Consider the following 17,268-nt stretch of genomic DNA (forward strand, 5'->3'; position numbering starts at 1 on the left):
CGTGTTGAATGTCCGAGTAAAACGCTCCTGGAACAAGAACACATGTGGGCGGGGCTTGATTGTGTCTGTGGGGAATTGATTGGATGGTTGTGGTTTGCTATTGGCTGATCTCATGTGAGTGACAGGTTATAGCCCCGCCCTCGTCATCAGAGAAGAGAAGAGACGAGACGCTGCAAGAGGAACTGATTCTCATTCAACATTATTAAAACTATAATGATGTGCTCCCATAAATCAATTACAATAAACACTGCAATATTATATTAAAAACATAGAAATGGCCATTTTGATTTCATGCTGATTTTCAGTGTTTTACGTAAAATAAGTATTGACAATTACATTTATTTTCTGAACACTTATTTAATGAAAGATAAAGATGTGTCGAACAGTGAAGTTAGACTGCAGATCCTCTGACGGCCAGCAGGCGGCGATGTTTAACAGCCCTGAAACCGGAAGCTGTGGTCTGAGGAAAATACTGCACATATCCAAGGAATACGTTAATTTGAACTATTCCTCCTTTTGATATTAATTGCTTTATTTACCTTTAAATATAGTTTTAATATGAATGGTTATATGCTTGTTCCTTTGCTCAACACCGGTGGCTCCTGACCAATCACAGTAGTTTGGTGTGAGACTGGACCAATCACAGCCCTCGTCTGCTGTAAACCACGTAAACATTCTGTTCGTGAGTTGAAGCTGTTGAAGTCTCGATGGCGTCCGACTCTGATCTGAGGAAAGAGCTGGAAGAGTTTCTCGAGCGTCTGAACATCGACACGACCTGCGTCGATCACCCAGAGGTGGGAATATAACCCGAGCTAACGCGGAAGGGTGACACGTGTGTGTGTGTGTGTGTGTGAGGGACGAGTCCGCCACACAAGGCGGAAAAAACATGCTTCTGGAAATCAAAATTAGGACATAATTCAAAATTACGACATACAAAGTCATATGAAAAGTCAAAATTAGCACGTAAAAAGAAAACAAATTCGAAAATATGGCATATAACTAAGTCAAATATGACATGAAGTTAAAAAAAAAAAGGCATAAAAAAAGTACATTTCGACTGTTTAATCTCGTAATTACAACTTGGTATGTCACAATTTAGAATTATCTCATCAGTCTCAGTCAGTCATCATTCATCAGTCACATTTATCTCAGTCAGAATTCTATTTTTTAAATTGTCATAATTTTACATTTTCATCTCAATCAACCTAGTATACGAGTTGGTATGTCATAATAAGTATGACTCATCAAGTATATAATAACACAAGCTGTAATCTGATGACTGTAAGAAGGCATGAGGATATGATCAGCATTAAGATGCTCTGTTGTTGTTGTTGTTGTTGTTGTAAATGATGGCCAGTAGACGCTGAATTTGCCGGTTGATAACAGACCCACTGCAGAGACTTTCACCAGAGATGATCAGTAAATGACTGAATAAATTCTGCTTTGCATGTGTGTGTGGTTTTCTATAAAATAATTAAAGCTATAATAAAAATAGATAAGTACCCCAATAACAAATAATAATAGTATTCACAATAAACATAGTAACAGTAATCTCCACTTGGAATATTAAATAACAATGATTAATACAGTACAATAGGAAAAACAAATGTGCCATTATATGGAGAAGTGCTCTGCTAGAAATGATTAATACTGTCGCTGATACTCCGCATTAGTGCGCATGCGCCCAAAGAGTGCTTTACCTCTAGAAGTGAGAGATATATTAAATAGACCATATAATGAATGGCACTTAGATTATGTCTTCTGAATATAACAATGATGTCCGTGGGGAAACTAGTATGTAAATATACATACGAGCATCTTCGTATTGTCATTCGCATACATTAACTTTTACACACGCGGGGTTATTCAAACGTTCATAAAGTAGAGAACAATGTAAACAGATTCTACTTACTCTACAGACACGCACGACTTTAGCAAAGATACACCGCTACATTACACTTCCCTGATTGGTCGGACTCGGTTCAGTGGGCGCTTGCTTCCCTGATTGGTCGGACTCGGTTCAGTGGGCGCTTCCCTGATTGGTCGGACTCGGTTCAGTGGCGCTTCCCTGATTGGTCGGACTCGGTTCAGTGGCGCTTCCCTGATTGGTCGGACTCGGTTCAGTGGCGCTTCCCTGATTGGTCAGACTCGGTTCAGTGGCGCTTCCCTGATTGGTCGGACTCGGTTCAGTGGCGCTTCCCTGATTGGTCAGACTCGGTTCAGTGGGCGGGAGCGCTGACCTGCATGTGTTTTCTGCGGCGCTGATCTTGCATATAGAAATGAACACTAATAGTGGCCTTCTTACAGTTGTTGCTGTTGTTGTGTTTAGGTGTTTACGGTGGAGGAGATGATGCCTCATGTGGCTCACCTGAGCGGCGCCGTCACGAAGAACCTGTTCCTGAAGGACAAGCGTAAGAAGAGCCTGTGGCTGCTGAGCGTGCGGCACGACCGGCGGCTGGACCTGGGCGCGGTGTCCCGGCAGCTGGGGCTCGGCGGGGGGAACCTGCGGCTGGCGGACGAGGCTCTGCTGCGGGAGACGCTGCGGGTGCGGCAGGGCTGCGTGACGCCGCTCGCGCTCTTCTGCGACTCCGCCCGGAGCGTGACGGTGGTGCTGGACCGAGACCTGACCCACGGCGCACACCAGCGCCTCTACTTCCACCCCATGACCAACAGCGCCACCATGGGGCTCAAGCCCGACGACCTGCTGCGCTTCCTGAGGGAGACGGGACACGAGCCCGTCCTGCTGAGCCTCGACTGATCACAGACCTGATCAAAACTCTTGCCTTATTTTCTAAATGTCGATAAAAAACTATTGTGAAATGACGGCGTTTCCATTGACCGATGTCATGCGACTAAAACTTCATTTTTTCTTCCCACAATAAGTCATTCCAAACATCATGGCGACGGATGTTAGCAGGTTTATGTATATTTTTTTTACTTTTATAAGTTTAATAAAGAACTCTGTCTCGTCTTCTGTCCGAACATACCGTGCCTTCTTTAAAGAATGATCATGTGACTTTTACGTACGTCAAGTGACTGTAAATGCGCAAAAACTGTTTCTATTGCAGTTCTGCGAAATATTCCTTTTCCGAATTGCCTGAAAAACCTCCTCATGCGAACGTAAAAGCTTTTTTGCGATATATGGGAGATTTCGTGAAATTGACGTGTTTCCATTGGGCGTTTTTTCAATTTCAATTTGAAGGGTGATGGAAACGCGGCTACTGACAGCTGGTCACGTGACACACTAATTACATTATTAACATTACTGCTGGTCACATGACGTGGGTCTCATTCTGTAACTTTACTGTATTTCCCACATTAAAATATTTTACAGTCACTAGGACGCATTTCTCAATATTCAGGCCAGTTTTTCAGAACTCTTCTCATGTTCTCAAAGCTCACGTGACTCTGACGAGAGCGGTCTCGGTACTGTGAGGCGGTGTCAGGACGACTCTCTCCGGGTCAGCGCCAACACAGATCTGAATGTTGCGATATGATTTTGTCAAAGTTTAATAAACAGATGAATTGAAAGATCGTGTGTGTGTTTGAATGGAGATCACAGTCTTTTAAAGACGACTCGTTCAGCTCTACTGTCGTATCTGTCTCTCAGCGCATGAGCAGCGCGAGGGCTTTCAGTGTGTTCAGTCTCGAGTCTCCTCCACCGAACACTTGTTACGTCAGTCAACACTCAGAGATAACGACACATTTCATCATTTTCACAACGTTTCTGTAGTCGTTCGGCAGTCTTAACCCCTAAAGGAAATCCACAGTTTCACACAACACACACACGGCAATAATCCTTCGCAATTATTTCGGGCAAAGATTTGACTCAGGTCTTCGTTCAGTTTCACTTGTTTACTGAAAGTTCTTGCAGAAACAGAAAATAAACACTAAATAAACTCTGTTCAAAAACTGTGTTGTGCCGCTCCGTCTTTCTTTCGTTCGCAATCTTATGGGAACGCCAATTAAAGGCGTTAAAGACGGTCCAGTACTAAAACAGAGCAAACCATTACAACATAAACAGGGGGGTGCTCAACAAATGAACATAAACCTAAACTAATTTTAATATTTACTCAAACATTTATGCTTTTACTGTTGAATTTTAATTATTTCAATTATGGCTCTTACACTGAGTTTCATCTTTTGATTTTGTATAGTTCAGTTCCAACCCTAATCTAACACTCCTGAGTCAGCTCAAGCTCTCCGGGATCGCTGGAGTACTACAGGAGCAGAACTCTCCGGGATCGCTGGAGTACTCACAGGCAGAGGCTGAACTCTCCGGGATCGCTGGAGTACTACAGGAGCAGAACTCTCCGGGATCGCTGGAGTACTACAGGAGCAGAACTCTCCGGGATCGCTGGAGTACTACAGGAGCAGAACTCTCCGGGATCGCTGGAGTACTACAGGAGCAGAACTCTCCGGGATCGCTGGAGTACTACAGGAGCAGAACTCTCCGGGATCGCTGGAGTACTCACAGGAGCAGAACTCTCCGGGATCGCTGGAGTACTCACAGGCAGAGGCTGAACTCTCCAGGATCGCTGGAGTACTACAGGAGCAGAACTCTCCGGGATCGCTGGAGTACTCACAGGAGCAGAACTCTCCGGGATCGCTGGAGTACTCACAGGCAGAGGCTGAACTCTCCAGGATCGCTGGAGTACTACAGGAGCAGAACTCTCCGGGATCGCTGGAGTACTACAGGAGCAGAACTCTCCGGGATCGCTGGAGTACTACAGCAGAAGAACTCTCCGGGATCGCTGGAGTACTACAGGAGCAGAACTCTCCGGGATCGCTGGAGTACTACAGGAGCAGAACTCTCCGGGATCGCTGGAGTACTACAGGAGCAGAACTCTCCGGGATCGCTGGAGTACTCACAGGAGCAGAACTCTCCGGGATCGCTGGAGTACTCACAGGCAGAGGCTGAACTCTCCAGGATCGCTGGAGTACTACAGGAGCAGAACTCTCCGGGATCGCTGGAGTACTCACAGGAGCAGAACTCTCCGGGATCGCTGGAGTACTACAGGAGCAGAACTCTCCGGGATCGCTGGAGTACTACAGGAGCAGAACTCTCCGGGATCGCTGGAGTACTCACAGGCAGAGGCTGAACTCTCCGGGATCGCTGGAGTACTACAGGAGCAGAACTCTCCGGGATCGCTGGAGTACTCACAGGAGCAGAACTCTCCGGGATCGCTGGAGTACTACAGGAGCAGAACTCTCCGGGATCGCTGGAGTACTACAGGAGCAGAACTCTCCGGGATCGCTGGAGTACTCACAGGCAGAGGCTGAACTCTCCAGGATCGCTGGAGTACTACAGGAGCAGAACTCTCCGGGATCGCTGGAGTACTACAGGAGCAGAACTCTCCGGGATCGCTGGAGTACTCACAGGCAGAGGCTGAACTCTCCGGGATCGCTGGAGTACTACAGGAGCTGAACTCTCCGGGATCGCTCGAGCACTACAGGAGCAGAACTCTCCGGGATCGCTCGAGCACTACAGGAGCTGAACTCTCCGGGATCGCTGGAGTGCTACAGGAGCTGAACTCGGGATCGCTGGAGTACTCAAAGGAGCAGAACTCTCCGGGATCGCTCGAGCACTACAGGAGCTGAACTCTCCGGGATCGCTGGAGTACTCACAGGCAGAGGCTGAACTCTCCGGGATCGCTGGAGTGCTACAGGAGCTGAACTCGGGATCGCTCGAGCACTACAGGAGCAGGACTGAAGACCTCTGATCTATAGATGGTGATGAAACTGAAAGACTGACTCTCGTGTGGTCAGATACATCTAATTGTATTGATCGTATTTGATTTTTTTAAATTGTAATGCATTTTTATATGGTATTACTGTAGAAATGGAAATTTCTGTCTTCTTCAGTGTTGTATTGCTCGGTTCAGAACGCAGGTTGAGCAGTTTTGGACAGAGAATGTAAACGTGCAGATCAGCCTGTAGGATCACAGAGTTAGGCTGGTGTCTGTGTCTGAGAGAGAAATGTATTCATGTAATCTGAAAGATGTTGTTCTTGAACTTGACAAACACATCCTCCGTTAGTCATGATCTCGTCGTCTTCTGTGATAATCATCAGCCAGAAACTCACAGCGAAGGAAATAAGCAGACGACAGTTAATCGCGTCAAATTACTTTATTAACAGAGGAATGAAGCAGTGAGAGACGATCACACAGGAAACACAGCTGTCCTTGATCTCTCTTGTGGCACACACACACACTTCACACTTGCACATCCTCACACTCATACACTCACTCGCATACAAACACACTCACACATAAACACAAACACATACACTCAAACATACTCACACACACATACACTCACACACACACACTCGTATACAAACACACACATACTCGCATTCACTCACATCCTCACACTCATACACTCACTGGCATACAAACACACACACACACACCTACACACACACACACACACACACACACTCAAACACACACATACTCGCATTCACTCACATCCTCACACTCATACACTCACTGGCATACAAACACACTCACACATACACTCACTGGCATACAAACACACACACACACACACTTCACACTTGCACATCCTCACACTCATACACTCACTCGCATACAAACACACTCACACATAAACACAAACACATACACTCAAACATACTCACACACACACACTCGTATACAAACACACACATACTCGCATTCACTCACATCCTCAAACTCATACACTCACTGGCATACAAACACACTCACACATACACTCACTGGCATACAAACACACACACACACACACACACATACACTCAAACACACACACACACACACACACACTCAAACACACACACACACACACACACACACACACACATTCAAACACACGCATACACTCAAACATACTCACACACTCATACACTCACTGGCATACAAACACACTCACACGCACATACACTCAAACACACTCACACACACATACACTCAAACATACTCACACACACATACACTCAAACACACTCACACACACATACACTCAAACATACTCGCACACACTCACTCGCATACAAACACACACATACTCGCATTCACTCAAACATACTCACACAGCCATACACTCAAACATACACTGTCTTCTTGTTTTGGTGTTTGTAAAAGGTTGTGTGTGTTTGCAGTGATTCAGCTCCACATGACTCAGTGGTTTCTCAGTGTTCGAGGATCTCGTGTCGTTCGGTCCGTGAAGCTCAGCAGCAGCCGTGTGTTAAACACACTCGTTCAGCCTCACTCTGTAAAACACACTCGCTCAGCCTCACTCTGTAAAACACACTCGTTCAGCCTCACTATTTTGTTAAGGAATCCTTTTGGGTCCTTGATTCAAGGAAAAAGAAGGACATTTCTTTATTTTCTTTTCTGAGGGGTCCATGATTAAAAAAAGAGCGGGAAACAGACGGTGTCCCTCATGGCAGGAGAACTGTGCCAGTCTTCAGACGGTGTTTCTGTGATGGAAAATAAGAGATAAAGACATGAGCGACACGAGGAAGAGCTTCGTCCTGCGCTCATCGTCAGGAAACGCACATTCAAACACACGCATACACTCAAACACACGCATACACTCAAACATACTCACACACTCATACATTCACTGGCATACAAACACACTCACACGCACATACACTCAAACACACTCACACACACATACACTCAAACATACTCACACACACATACACTCAAACACACTCACACACACATACACTCAAACATACTCGCACACGCTCAATGGTAAACTGCTAACGGGTTTCATGTGTAACGACACTCTCAAAATACCTTAAACACTTTTACTGTGAACTGTGGAAAGAGTGGGAGAATTGGTCTTCGATTCATGAAGAACTAATAAAAGTGTGTCTTTCACTCTTTCTGCAATGCTGTAACCTTCCTAATGTATATCCTAACAATACTTAGGGCCAGATTTACTAACAGCTCACTCCAGTGCAAACCCTCTTTTGGCGTTAGTAAACTACAGTCAGGATTTACTAAAGACAGTGAAAAATCAGCGCTGAAAGGGTGTGGACAGTTATTCTGTCAGGACCACTACCGTCAAATACGATCGACCGGCATACAGTTTGGATCTGCCAGAACTGAATCAAGCATAAAAAAAATGCTTGATTTTTTTGCGGCTGACCTTATTGCACATGCATTGTTGGAGATTCCCTTTCAGACGCAGTATTCAGGCACTGGAGACCTTACAGCCACAGCTCCGAGTGGCCGCGTCGACAATGGAGGTGGAGAACATGGTCCACTCGGACTCCATATCTCCAGTCTCCCTCGGGATCCAATCGAAGCTCTGCCGGAGGTGGAAGTTAAAGATCTCTCTGACAGGGGACTCGGCCAAACGTTCCCAACAGACCCTCACAGTACGTTTGGGTCTGCCGAGTCTGTTCAGCTTCCTCCCCCGCCATCGGATCCAACTCACCACCAGGTGGTGATCAGTTGACAGCTCCGCCCCTCTCTTTCCCCGAGTGTCCAAGACATACGGCCGGAGGTCAGATGAAACGACCACAAAGTCAATCATTGACCTCCGGTCTAGGGTGTCCTGGTGCCACGTGCACTGATGGACACCCTTATGCTTGAACATGGTGTTCGTTATGGACAAGCTGTAACTAGCACAGAAGTCCAATAACAGAACACCACTCGGGTTCAGATCAGGGGGGGCGTTCCTCCCAATCACGCCCCTCCAGGTGTCACTGTCACTGCCCACGTGGGCATTGAAGTCCCCCAGTAGAACGACGGAGTCCCCAGTCGGAGCACTAACCCCTCCCAGGGACCCCAAGGCCGGGTACTCTGCACTGCCGTTTGGCCCGTAGGCGCACACAACAGTGAGAGACCTATCCCCAACCCGAAGGCGCAGGGAAGCGACTCTCTCGTTCACCGGGGTAAACTCCAACACATGGCGGCTGAGCTGGGGGGCTATAAGCAAACCCACACCAGCCCGCCACCTCTCACCATGGGCAACTCCAGAGTGGTAGAGAGTCCATCCTCTCTCCAGGAGTGTGGTTCCAGAGCCCAAGCCGTGCATGGAGGTGATCCCGACTATCTCTAGTCGGTACCTCTCAACCTCCCGCACAATCTCAGGCTCCTTCCCCGCCAGAGAGGTGACGTTCCATGTCCCTAGAGCTAGATTCCGTGTCCAGGGATCGGGTTGTCGAGGCCCCCCGCCTTCGACTGCCGCCCGATCCTCTAAGCACCGGCCCCTTACAGTCCCTCCTGCATGTGGTGAGCCCGCGGGAGGGTGGCCCCATGTCGCTCCTTCAGGCTGAGCCCGGCCGGACCCCATGGGGGGAGGCCCGGCCACCAGGCGCTCTCATACGAGCCCCAACCCCGGGACTGGCTCCAGGGTGGGGACCCGGCTGCGCCATACCGGGCAACGTCACGGTCCTTGGATCTTTCTTCATCATAAGGGGTTTATGAACCACTCTTAGTCTGACCTGTCGCCTAGGACCTGTTTGCCTTGGGAGACCCTACCAGGGGCATATAGCCCCAGACAACATACCGTAAAACTTCAAATAATAGCCCGGGCTTCTATTTACCCAAATCGCCGTATTTGAGACAGGCGTCTATAAGAGACAGGCCTTTAATTTAGTGTTGAGATGTTCAAGCATGCCAGTATGAGGTTACCACATTATATTATGTTTTATTTATAATTAATTCGAATGTGTTTAACAAATCATTTAATGTAACACAAGTTACCGCTAAAATCCATCGAGCATATGAACTTGTTGCCCGAAACACATCAACAAGAAAGAATGAAGGCTACCCTGTAAACAACTGCAATCATGTGATAGAAAATTACTCTATTCATCACTATCATCATCCCCGCGATCCTCAATTACAAGTTCATTGGCGAATTCCTCCTCCACTTCTCCCTCTCCAACCTCCGCTGCCTGCCTTGCTTGCACTAACAGCTCCCGCCCCGATGCACACGGCTCTCCCTCTTTAAAACAATGGATAAGGTGATCCTCGCTTCCATCAGAAGCTACTGTCAGGCCACATACCTAAGGATAACATCCCGAAGTTAATGAAATATATTATCTCCTCTTTCTCCCTCTGAGTCCCACACACACGCACGCGCGCGAATAGTGATGAGTCGTTCATGAACGGTTGCGTCTGTCACGTGAAATCTAATCAAAACATAGACCAGACGATCTGACGGGTATTAGAAGATCAAATACAACCCGATACTAAAAAACAGACCAGGCCTCTATTTGAGACCGGCCTTTATTTACCCAAACCTGTCGTCACACCAGGCGTTTAAAAGAGACAGGCGTCTATTTGGGACTCGGCTATTATTTGAAGTTTTACGGTAGCTCCTAGGGTCCTTCAGGTACTCAAACCCCTCCAACACGGTAAGGTGGCAGTTCAAGGAGGGAAATCCTTGGCAATCCTCGAACCCGGTGGTGGACACCGGAAGTAAGGGATGCCGTCAAGCTGAAGAAGGAGTCCTATCGGGCCTGGCTGGCTTGTGGGACTCCTGAGTGGACTGCAGTCCGGGTGGTTGTGGAGGCAAAAAAATCGGGCCTAGGAGGAGTTCAGTGAGGCCATAGAGAAGGACTACCGGTCGGCCTCGAGGAGATTCTGGCAAACCGTCCAGCACCTCAGGAGGGGGAAGCAGTGCCCTACCAACACTGTTTACAGTGGAAATCGGCAGCTGTTGACCTCAACTGGGGATGTCATCGGACGGTGGAAGGAATACTTCGAGTATCTCCTCAATCCCACCGTCACGTCTTCCATTGAGGAAGCAGAGGCTGAGGGCTCAGAGGTGGACTCGTCCATCACCCAAGCTGAAGTCTACGAGGTAGTCAAGAAACTCCTCAGTGGCAAAGCACCGGGGGTGGATGAGATCCGCCCTGAGTGCCTCAAGTCTCTGGATGTTGTGGGGCTGTCTTGGCTGACACGCCTCTGCAACATCGCGTGGTGGTCAGGGACAGTGCCTTTGGACTGGCAGACCCGGATGCAGGAGGAGCAGTGCGGTTTTCGTCCCGGTCGTGGAACACTGGACCAGCTCTACACCCTCTCCAGGGTGCTGGAGGGTTCATGGGAGTTTGCCCAACCAATCCAGATGTGCTTTGTGGACTTGGAGAAGGCATTCGACCGTGTCCCTCGCGGCGGCCTGTGGAGGGTGCTCCGGGAGTATGGGGTTCGGGGCCCTTTTCTAAGGGCTGTCCGGTCCCTGTACGACCGGAGCAGGAGCTTGGTTCGCATTGCCGGCAGTAAGTCAGACTCGTTCCCAGTGCATGCTGGACTCCGGCAGGGCTGCCCTCTGTCACCGGTTCTGTTCATAATTTTTATGGACAGAATTTCTAGGCACAGCCAGGGGCCAGAGGGTGTCAGGTTTAGGGACCACACGATTTCATCTCTGCTCTTTGCGGATGATGTTGTCGTGTTGTCCTCATCAGACCAGGACCTTCAGCATGCACTGGGACGGTTTGCAGCCGAGTGTGAAGCGGCTGGGATTAGAATCAGCGCCTCCAAATCCGAGGCCATGGTTCTCAGTCGGAAAAGGGTGGCTTGCCCACTTCAGGTTGGTGGAGAGTTCCTGCCTCAAGTGGAGGAGCTCAAGTATCTTGGGGTTTTGTTCACGAGTGAGGGAAGGATGGAACGAGAGATTGACAGACGGATCGGTGCAGCTTCTGCAGTAATGCTGTCAATGTACCGGTCTGTCGTGGTGAAGAAAAAGCTGAGCCGTAAGGCAAAGCTCTCGATTTACCGGTCAATCTACGTTCCTACTCTCACCTATGGTCATGAGCTGTGGGTCATGACCGAAAGGACAAGATCCCGGATACAGGCGGTCGAAATGAGCTTTCTCCGCAGGGTGGCTGGGCGATCCCTTTGAGAGAGGGTGAGGAGCTCGGTCACTCGGGAGGAGCTCAGAGTAGAGCCGCTGCTCCTCCACATCGAGAGGGGCCAGCTGAGGTGGCTCGGGCATCGCCTTCCCGGGAAGGTGTTCCGGGTATGTCCCACCGGGAGAAGGCCCTGGGGAAGACCTAGGACATGCTGGAGGGACTATGTCTCCCGGCTGGCCTGGGAACGCCTCGGGGTCCCCCCGGAAGAGCTGGAGGAAGTGTCCAGGGAGAGGGAGGCCTGGGCATCCCTGCTCAGACTCCTGCCCCCGCGACCCGGCCCCGGATAAGCGGAAGAAGATGGATGCAGTATTCATGGGAGGAGAGTATTTACAAGAATCACGCAAGGTGATTTACTTAGCCGACTCCGTGTTACAAATATGATAGAACTATCAATTCTAACACTAAAGATTGCTTTATCAATAATCTTCCTGATCAGTTTGATCTCCTCAGCATCCCAGATGGCTTAGATTAGAAGAACTCGATATTGCGCAAAAATGGAGCGTAGCTGGAAGAAAACAAAACTAGAGGTATTTCGCATTTCATGGAAAGAGAGCTCGATTGCTTACAGAGAGGCCTTAAAAGCTGCTAGATCTGCTTATTGTTCAACACTATTAGAAGAAAACAAACACAACCCTAGGTATTTATTTGAAACAGTGGCTAAACTAACGAAAAATAAAGCTTCTACTTCTGAAGTTTCTAAAGAGCACAGCAGTAATGACTTTATGAACTTCTATACTTACAAGATTGATAATATTAGAGCGAAAATTATAACTATGCAGCCGTCTACGACAGTATCGCATCAGGCAATCCCTCCAGGATTTCACGATTTTTTTGTGTGATTTTTGCGATCAAAATGACCATGATTTTGTGGTGGTAATTTCCAGAAATTTTTTTAAAAATTTGCGATTTTTATATTTTATAATTAGGACATCACATTTACCATAATAGTATTATGTCAGATGCACAATAGTCATACATGACACAAATCACAAACATAAAGCTTGTTTATTTTGGTCTAATCAACAGCAGGTGTAGTAATTTATACTGTAGAACTGTGTGTAAATGCTGAGTTGAGGGGTCCTGAACTGCACAAGGCAACCAGTTACTTATAGTGCTGCGTTTTGCATGGCGTCCCCACTGCGTATAGCTTCGCAATACAGAGTGACCGTTCGAAAGGGAACTACTCGGTTACTATCGTAACCTCAGTTCCCTGAGAGTAGGGAACGAGTATTGCATAGCCGGCCGCACTATAGTAACCTGGCAAGTTGTCGCTTCAGTCGTTAAATCTGCTAAAACGGCGTTTCTCGGGGACTAATATAGGCTAAGGCCGCGCCCCCTTGGCGGGCTCTGACGTGTAATGGCGTGATGCTAGCTCATTGGCGCCCACGCCATTGGATGTGCAGTTGCCGCAGCACAGCCAATGAGTGAGCCAGACACTCGCTGTGCTAGCTGTGCTGTGCAGCTGCAAAATGCGTTTTACATTATAGGCTTCAGTAAATCGAGGAAAAGGAGTTTCCCCTTTTCCCGCAACATCTGTATACACGTAAAAATGCATTGAAACTTTAATTAAACTAGAGATATTTCAATTGGGTGATTATAATTTAATGTTTTGTGAGGTCTTTTTCATTTTTGTGATTATTTTGCAGTTAAATTAGGAATTATGCAGGATCGCAAAAAAATGCGACATTTTGTTGATTTTGCGTTGTATTCAGCGATCGCGGAATCGCGAAAAACTGGAGGGACTGATCAGGGTTGGGCCGATAGATGATGCCATCGCGATGGGTGACCGACGTCATGATGTTTAAGCGGCATGATGTCCATAGACACCAACCATTTTGTATTTTACAAACTATAAATGTATTGTTTTGCTATAAATTATATGTATTTAAATGTCTGAAACCTAAAATAAACATTATGTGGTTAAAAACACTGAATAGTTGTGATATATGACAAGCGCTGAGCGCGTCCGTCTTGGCTCAGCGCGCAAGTTTGGGTCTGGCAGTGATGTCACTGTGCATTCGCTCCTGTGGTCAGCTGATGCGGAGCGTGCCGACATCGACATTACCGATGACATGTAGAGGAAAATATCTAGTGGAAAATGAGAATGTTATATTACGTTAAACTAAAGATTTTATTTTACAATGGAAATTAATCAATTAAAAACTTACTTAAACTGGACAATTATTTTCTTCTGAACAGCAGAAACAAACGTTGCATTATTGTCCTGCTCTCTCTGTAAAGCTGCTTTGAAACTCTCTGTACTGTAAAAAGCGCTGTATAAATAAATGTATAGTGTCTCAATCTACATTATATTCACACTGCTGTTTTAGAAAGCCAAACAATAAGAATATAATAATAATAATTGTATATTACTTCTATGACAGTAATAGCCTTTATATTGTAAAACAAATGCACTCTAAAATAAATGAAAATGAATGTTTCATATGTATATAATTTTACTATGATACAGCAAGGAAATCCCTTAACTACTTCATTTGCAATAGATAAACTCTAAAGCTTTTATTTTGGTGGACAGGTTTACAATCAAATCTCTTGAGTGAAATTCTGTAATCATCTGCCCATAAAATGTTTAAAATTATGCAGATGTGAAAAAAGCACAACATTCCCAAGTGGAGCCTAAACGCACAGAGATGGAGTTCCCTGCATTCACTCACTGTGAACGGAGCCATTCGGAGACGCGGAAACCCCGGATCTCCCGCTGATGGCCAGTGAAGCGCTTCGCTCTGAGACACGCAGCGCACACACACTCGTCTACACTCCTGCAATCACATGCAGTGTGATGAGGGCACACAAGCCTGTCCGCGCTTTAGTAGTTCATTTAACAGATGTTTTGCCAAAGAAATAGTACAAAACAACATTTGATGTAATTATGAGAAGTTTTAAATTATTTTGGGTTCATTATGAAAGTCTAGATAATCAATAGGAAGCTGGAGTCGCAGCGGAGACGCATGACTTTATTTCTTCTACAGAACATAATAACAGAGCGTTGGGAAGCCGTCGACACCCTGAGACATCTCCCAAAATACCATTTGTTTTAAAGATGAAGAAAAGTCACAAAGATCTGAACACATGAGGGTGAGTACATGATGACAGATGTTCACTGGGGACAATACTCTACAATATGACTGATCTCCTGCATGGACACCATTACATGAGAACTGAACTGAGCGGGATGATGACATCACGGTTTACTCCAGAGCGGCTGTAAAGATAATGATAATGATTTTTACAACAGAAATGAACCATCACTGAACATAAGCTGGACGATGACACTACTTTCTTCTAGATCTGCTTGTACAGCAGAAACAAACGTTGCTGCATTATCTTCCCGTTATCACTGTAAAGCGCTGACTTGACAGAATGGCCATTTTGCTTGAATTATCACACCGCTGTCGCTCGAGGCGGTCAAAGCCTCCAGGGGCTCGAGGTGGAGGAACAAGATCATTAAAAACAAATCATCCAGTGATGTGGAGAAAGTGATGAAGCGTCTGCTTGTCCATCATGTCCTGTGAGCTCAGACATACACTGACTTCTGCTGTTACGACACTTATAATATAGAGTCGTCTCTACAACTGTTTTAAGACTGTCACCAACCTCACATCATCACAGCGCCTGTAAAGGGCATCAGGATCTGTTCTCGCAGAGCTTTAGATAAGGAGCAGCACAGCCCACACACACCTCTGGAGTTCACAGATCTGTGTGTGTCGAGCCGCGACATCAGAGCCGGTCCAACAAAACCTGAAGCACTGCAAGTATTAACGTTGCTTGTGTGTAAATGTGCTGTAGATCATCAGGTCTGAGGTTCAGAAGGACGGTTTGGTGTTGCCTTTTATTTTCAATGTGGTGCTGTAAAGTTTTTTGTATTTTGTAAAATTTGGTTACTGGAGCCAGCAAATAATGCCATTAAACATGTTTAAAATACCAGCTGTATGTTGTTTACACACTAATTTAAAGATTCAATGATAAAAATACGTTTGATTGATGATATTTAATACCAGATCCTGGTTATCCCGTTTAATTACTGTTATTAACACAGACTTTAGATGTACAAAGACCACTCATGGGCTGCCGAAGGTGCACTCACATTACTCATGAACGAGTCCCGCCTGTGAATAACGCCCGCCGGCGCTGATGGGTAGTCATCGCATCACTGCACGTCACTAAATAAAAGAGAAGGCAGTTCATTTTCAAAGTGGAACTTCGACATTGTGTCTTGGATTGCCGCTATAGGGACCACCATCAGCGAGAGCTTTGTTCTGGCTTTCTTCTCTCCTGAGGGATGAGAATCTAATGTTTCCTCAGCTCTGGAAGCGGGCCAGGCGGGATCGGTCTCGGAGACTGTAGGCGGAGCTGTGGGATAGGGTTAGTTTTCTCTTCTGGACTTCTCATGCTAGCTCTGTTGCCTGATGTTGGGTCTGGAAGGGTCATGTGGCATAATGTCTAACTCTGAGGAATCAGGTGCTGAGAGAGTTGAGGCAGGTGTTATTAAAACAATAATCTGCTTCCTCCACTGCCCCGCATTTGAGTTTGGGAGCCTTATTCCTCCTAGATTTCCACATGGAGCTGTCGGGGTAATGGAGGAATCGTGTAATCTCGATATGCACGGATGCCCCAGTCAGGACAGGTCTGTGGAGACGCACGTGTGTAGCAAGCCTAGCCTAGCTGCCGGAAGAGTTTGGGGTGTCCGCTGCTTATATAGTACGCTCGTAATGATGAGTGACAGGACTGAATATTTAGGCTCCTCCCGAAACTATGTTTGGAACTTCATTTAAAGGAAAACAGGCATCGGAAACGGCTCTTTCTGTCGCTTGCCTCATAGTGTGCACATGCTGGCGTGTTTGAGAACCATTTTGCCTCAAAGCTCTGCTGTTGGTGGGAAGGGAGGGAGGACGGCTGTACAGGCCAGGACTTCCCTTGAGCTGTAAACGCTAGAGCCGCTCACACAAAGGTGTGGCGTTCGAGAGCGTTTGCCGGTTGGTCGGTGTGGTATTTGTCCCGCCTCTCCTCCACTGTGATTGGACGGCTGGGTAACAGGTAACAGTGATGAGAGCATGAGGACATTCTTCAACTCTTGGCGACCGGTAAAAAACGGCCAGCGCTCAGCATGAAACAGACGCTCAGCGCCTCGTTATGCTCCTGGCTTTTAAAAACGCAGCGCTCCCATTGAAAACAATAGGAAAAATACGCTGCCGTTAAATACGCTGCCGCTAAATACGCTACTGCTTAGGGAGTGGCAGCACTAGGCAGTCATTAGGAGTTATTCTGGATGCCCTTAGGGTTGATGTGCTCTGACTCCGGTTAATAATCTGTACAGTGAGTTCATGCTAAGCTCATTATGTTTGTGCATATTCACAGATGAATGAGGCAGGCGTTCCCTT

At 46.9% G+C, this 17,268-nt stretch overlaps 2 protein-coding genes across 3 annotated transcripts in view; one reads left to right on the forward strand and one right to left on the reverse strand.

The window, feature by feature from the left end:
• Positions 1-428: 428 nt before the first annotated feature.
• prorsd1 (prolyl-tRNA synthetase domain containing 1) lies at positions 429-7,462 on the forward strand. Its single transcript, XM_079855467.1, has 4 exons — positions 429-794; positions 2,330-4,228; positions 4,664-5,517; positions 5,694-7,462. The coding sequence occupies exons 1-2, from the start codon at positions 708-710 to the stop codon at positions 2,756-2,758; spliced, it is 516 nt and encodes a 171-aa protein (XP_079711593.1). The 5' UTR covers positions 429-707; the 3' UTR covers positions 2,759-4,228; positions 4,664-5,517; positions 5,694-7,462.
• Positions 7,332-17,268, reverse strand: part of ccdc88ab (coiled-coil domain containing 88Ab) — an 81,869-nt gene continuing 71,932 nt past the window's right edge. For both annotated transcript variants that reach the window (XM_079855454.1, XM_079855455.1), the window contains one exon: positions 7,332-7,468. The gene's annotated coding sequence lies outside the window, so the exon portion shown is untranslated. The remainder of the gene's footprint in view (positions 7,469-17,268) is intronic.

Source organism: Squalius cephalus (assembly GCF_949319135.1).
Source record: "Squalius cephalus genome assembly, chromosome: 21".
NCBI lineage: Eukaryota > Metazoa > Chordata > Actinopteri > Cypriniformes > Leuciscidae > Squalius > Squalius cephalus.

Excerpts from the sequence above, each read along its gene's own strand:
- prorsd1 (XM_079855467.1), top strand. The coding sequence starts at position 708 with ATGGCGTCCGACTCTGATCTGAGGAAAGAGCTGGAAGAGTTTCTCGAG. Across the intron at positions 795-2,329 it reads CCTGCGTCGATCACCCAGAG|GTGTTTACGGTGGAGGAGAT; the intron begins GTGGGAATATAA and ends TGTTGTGTTTAG.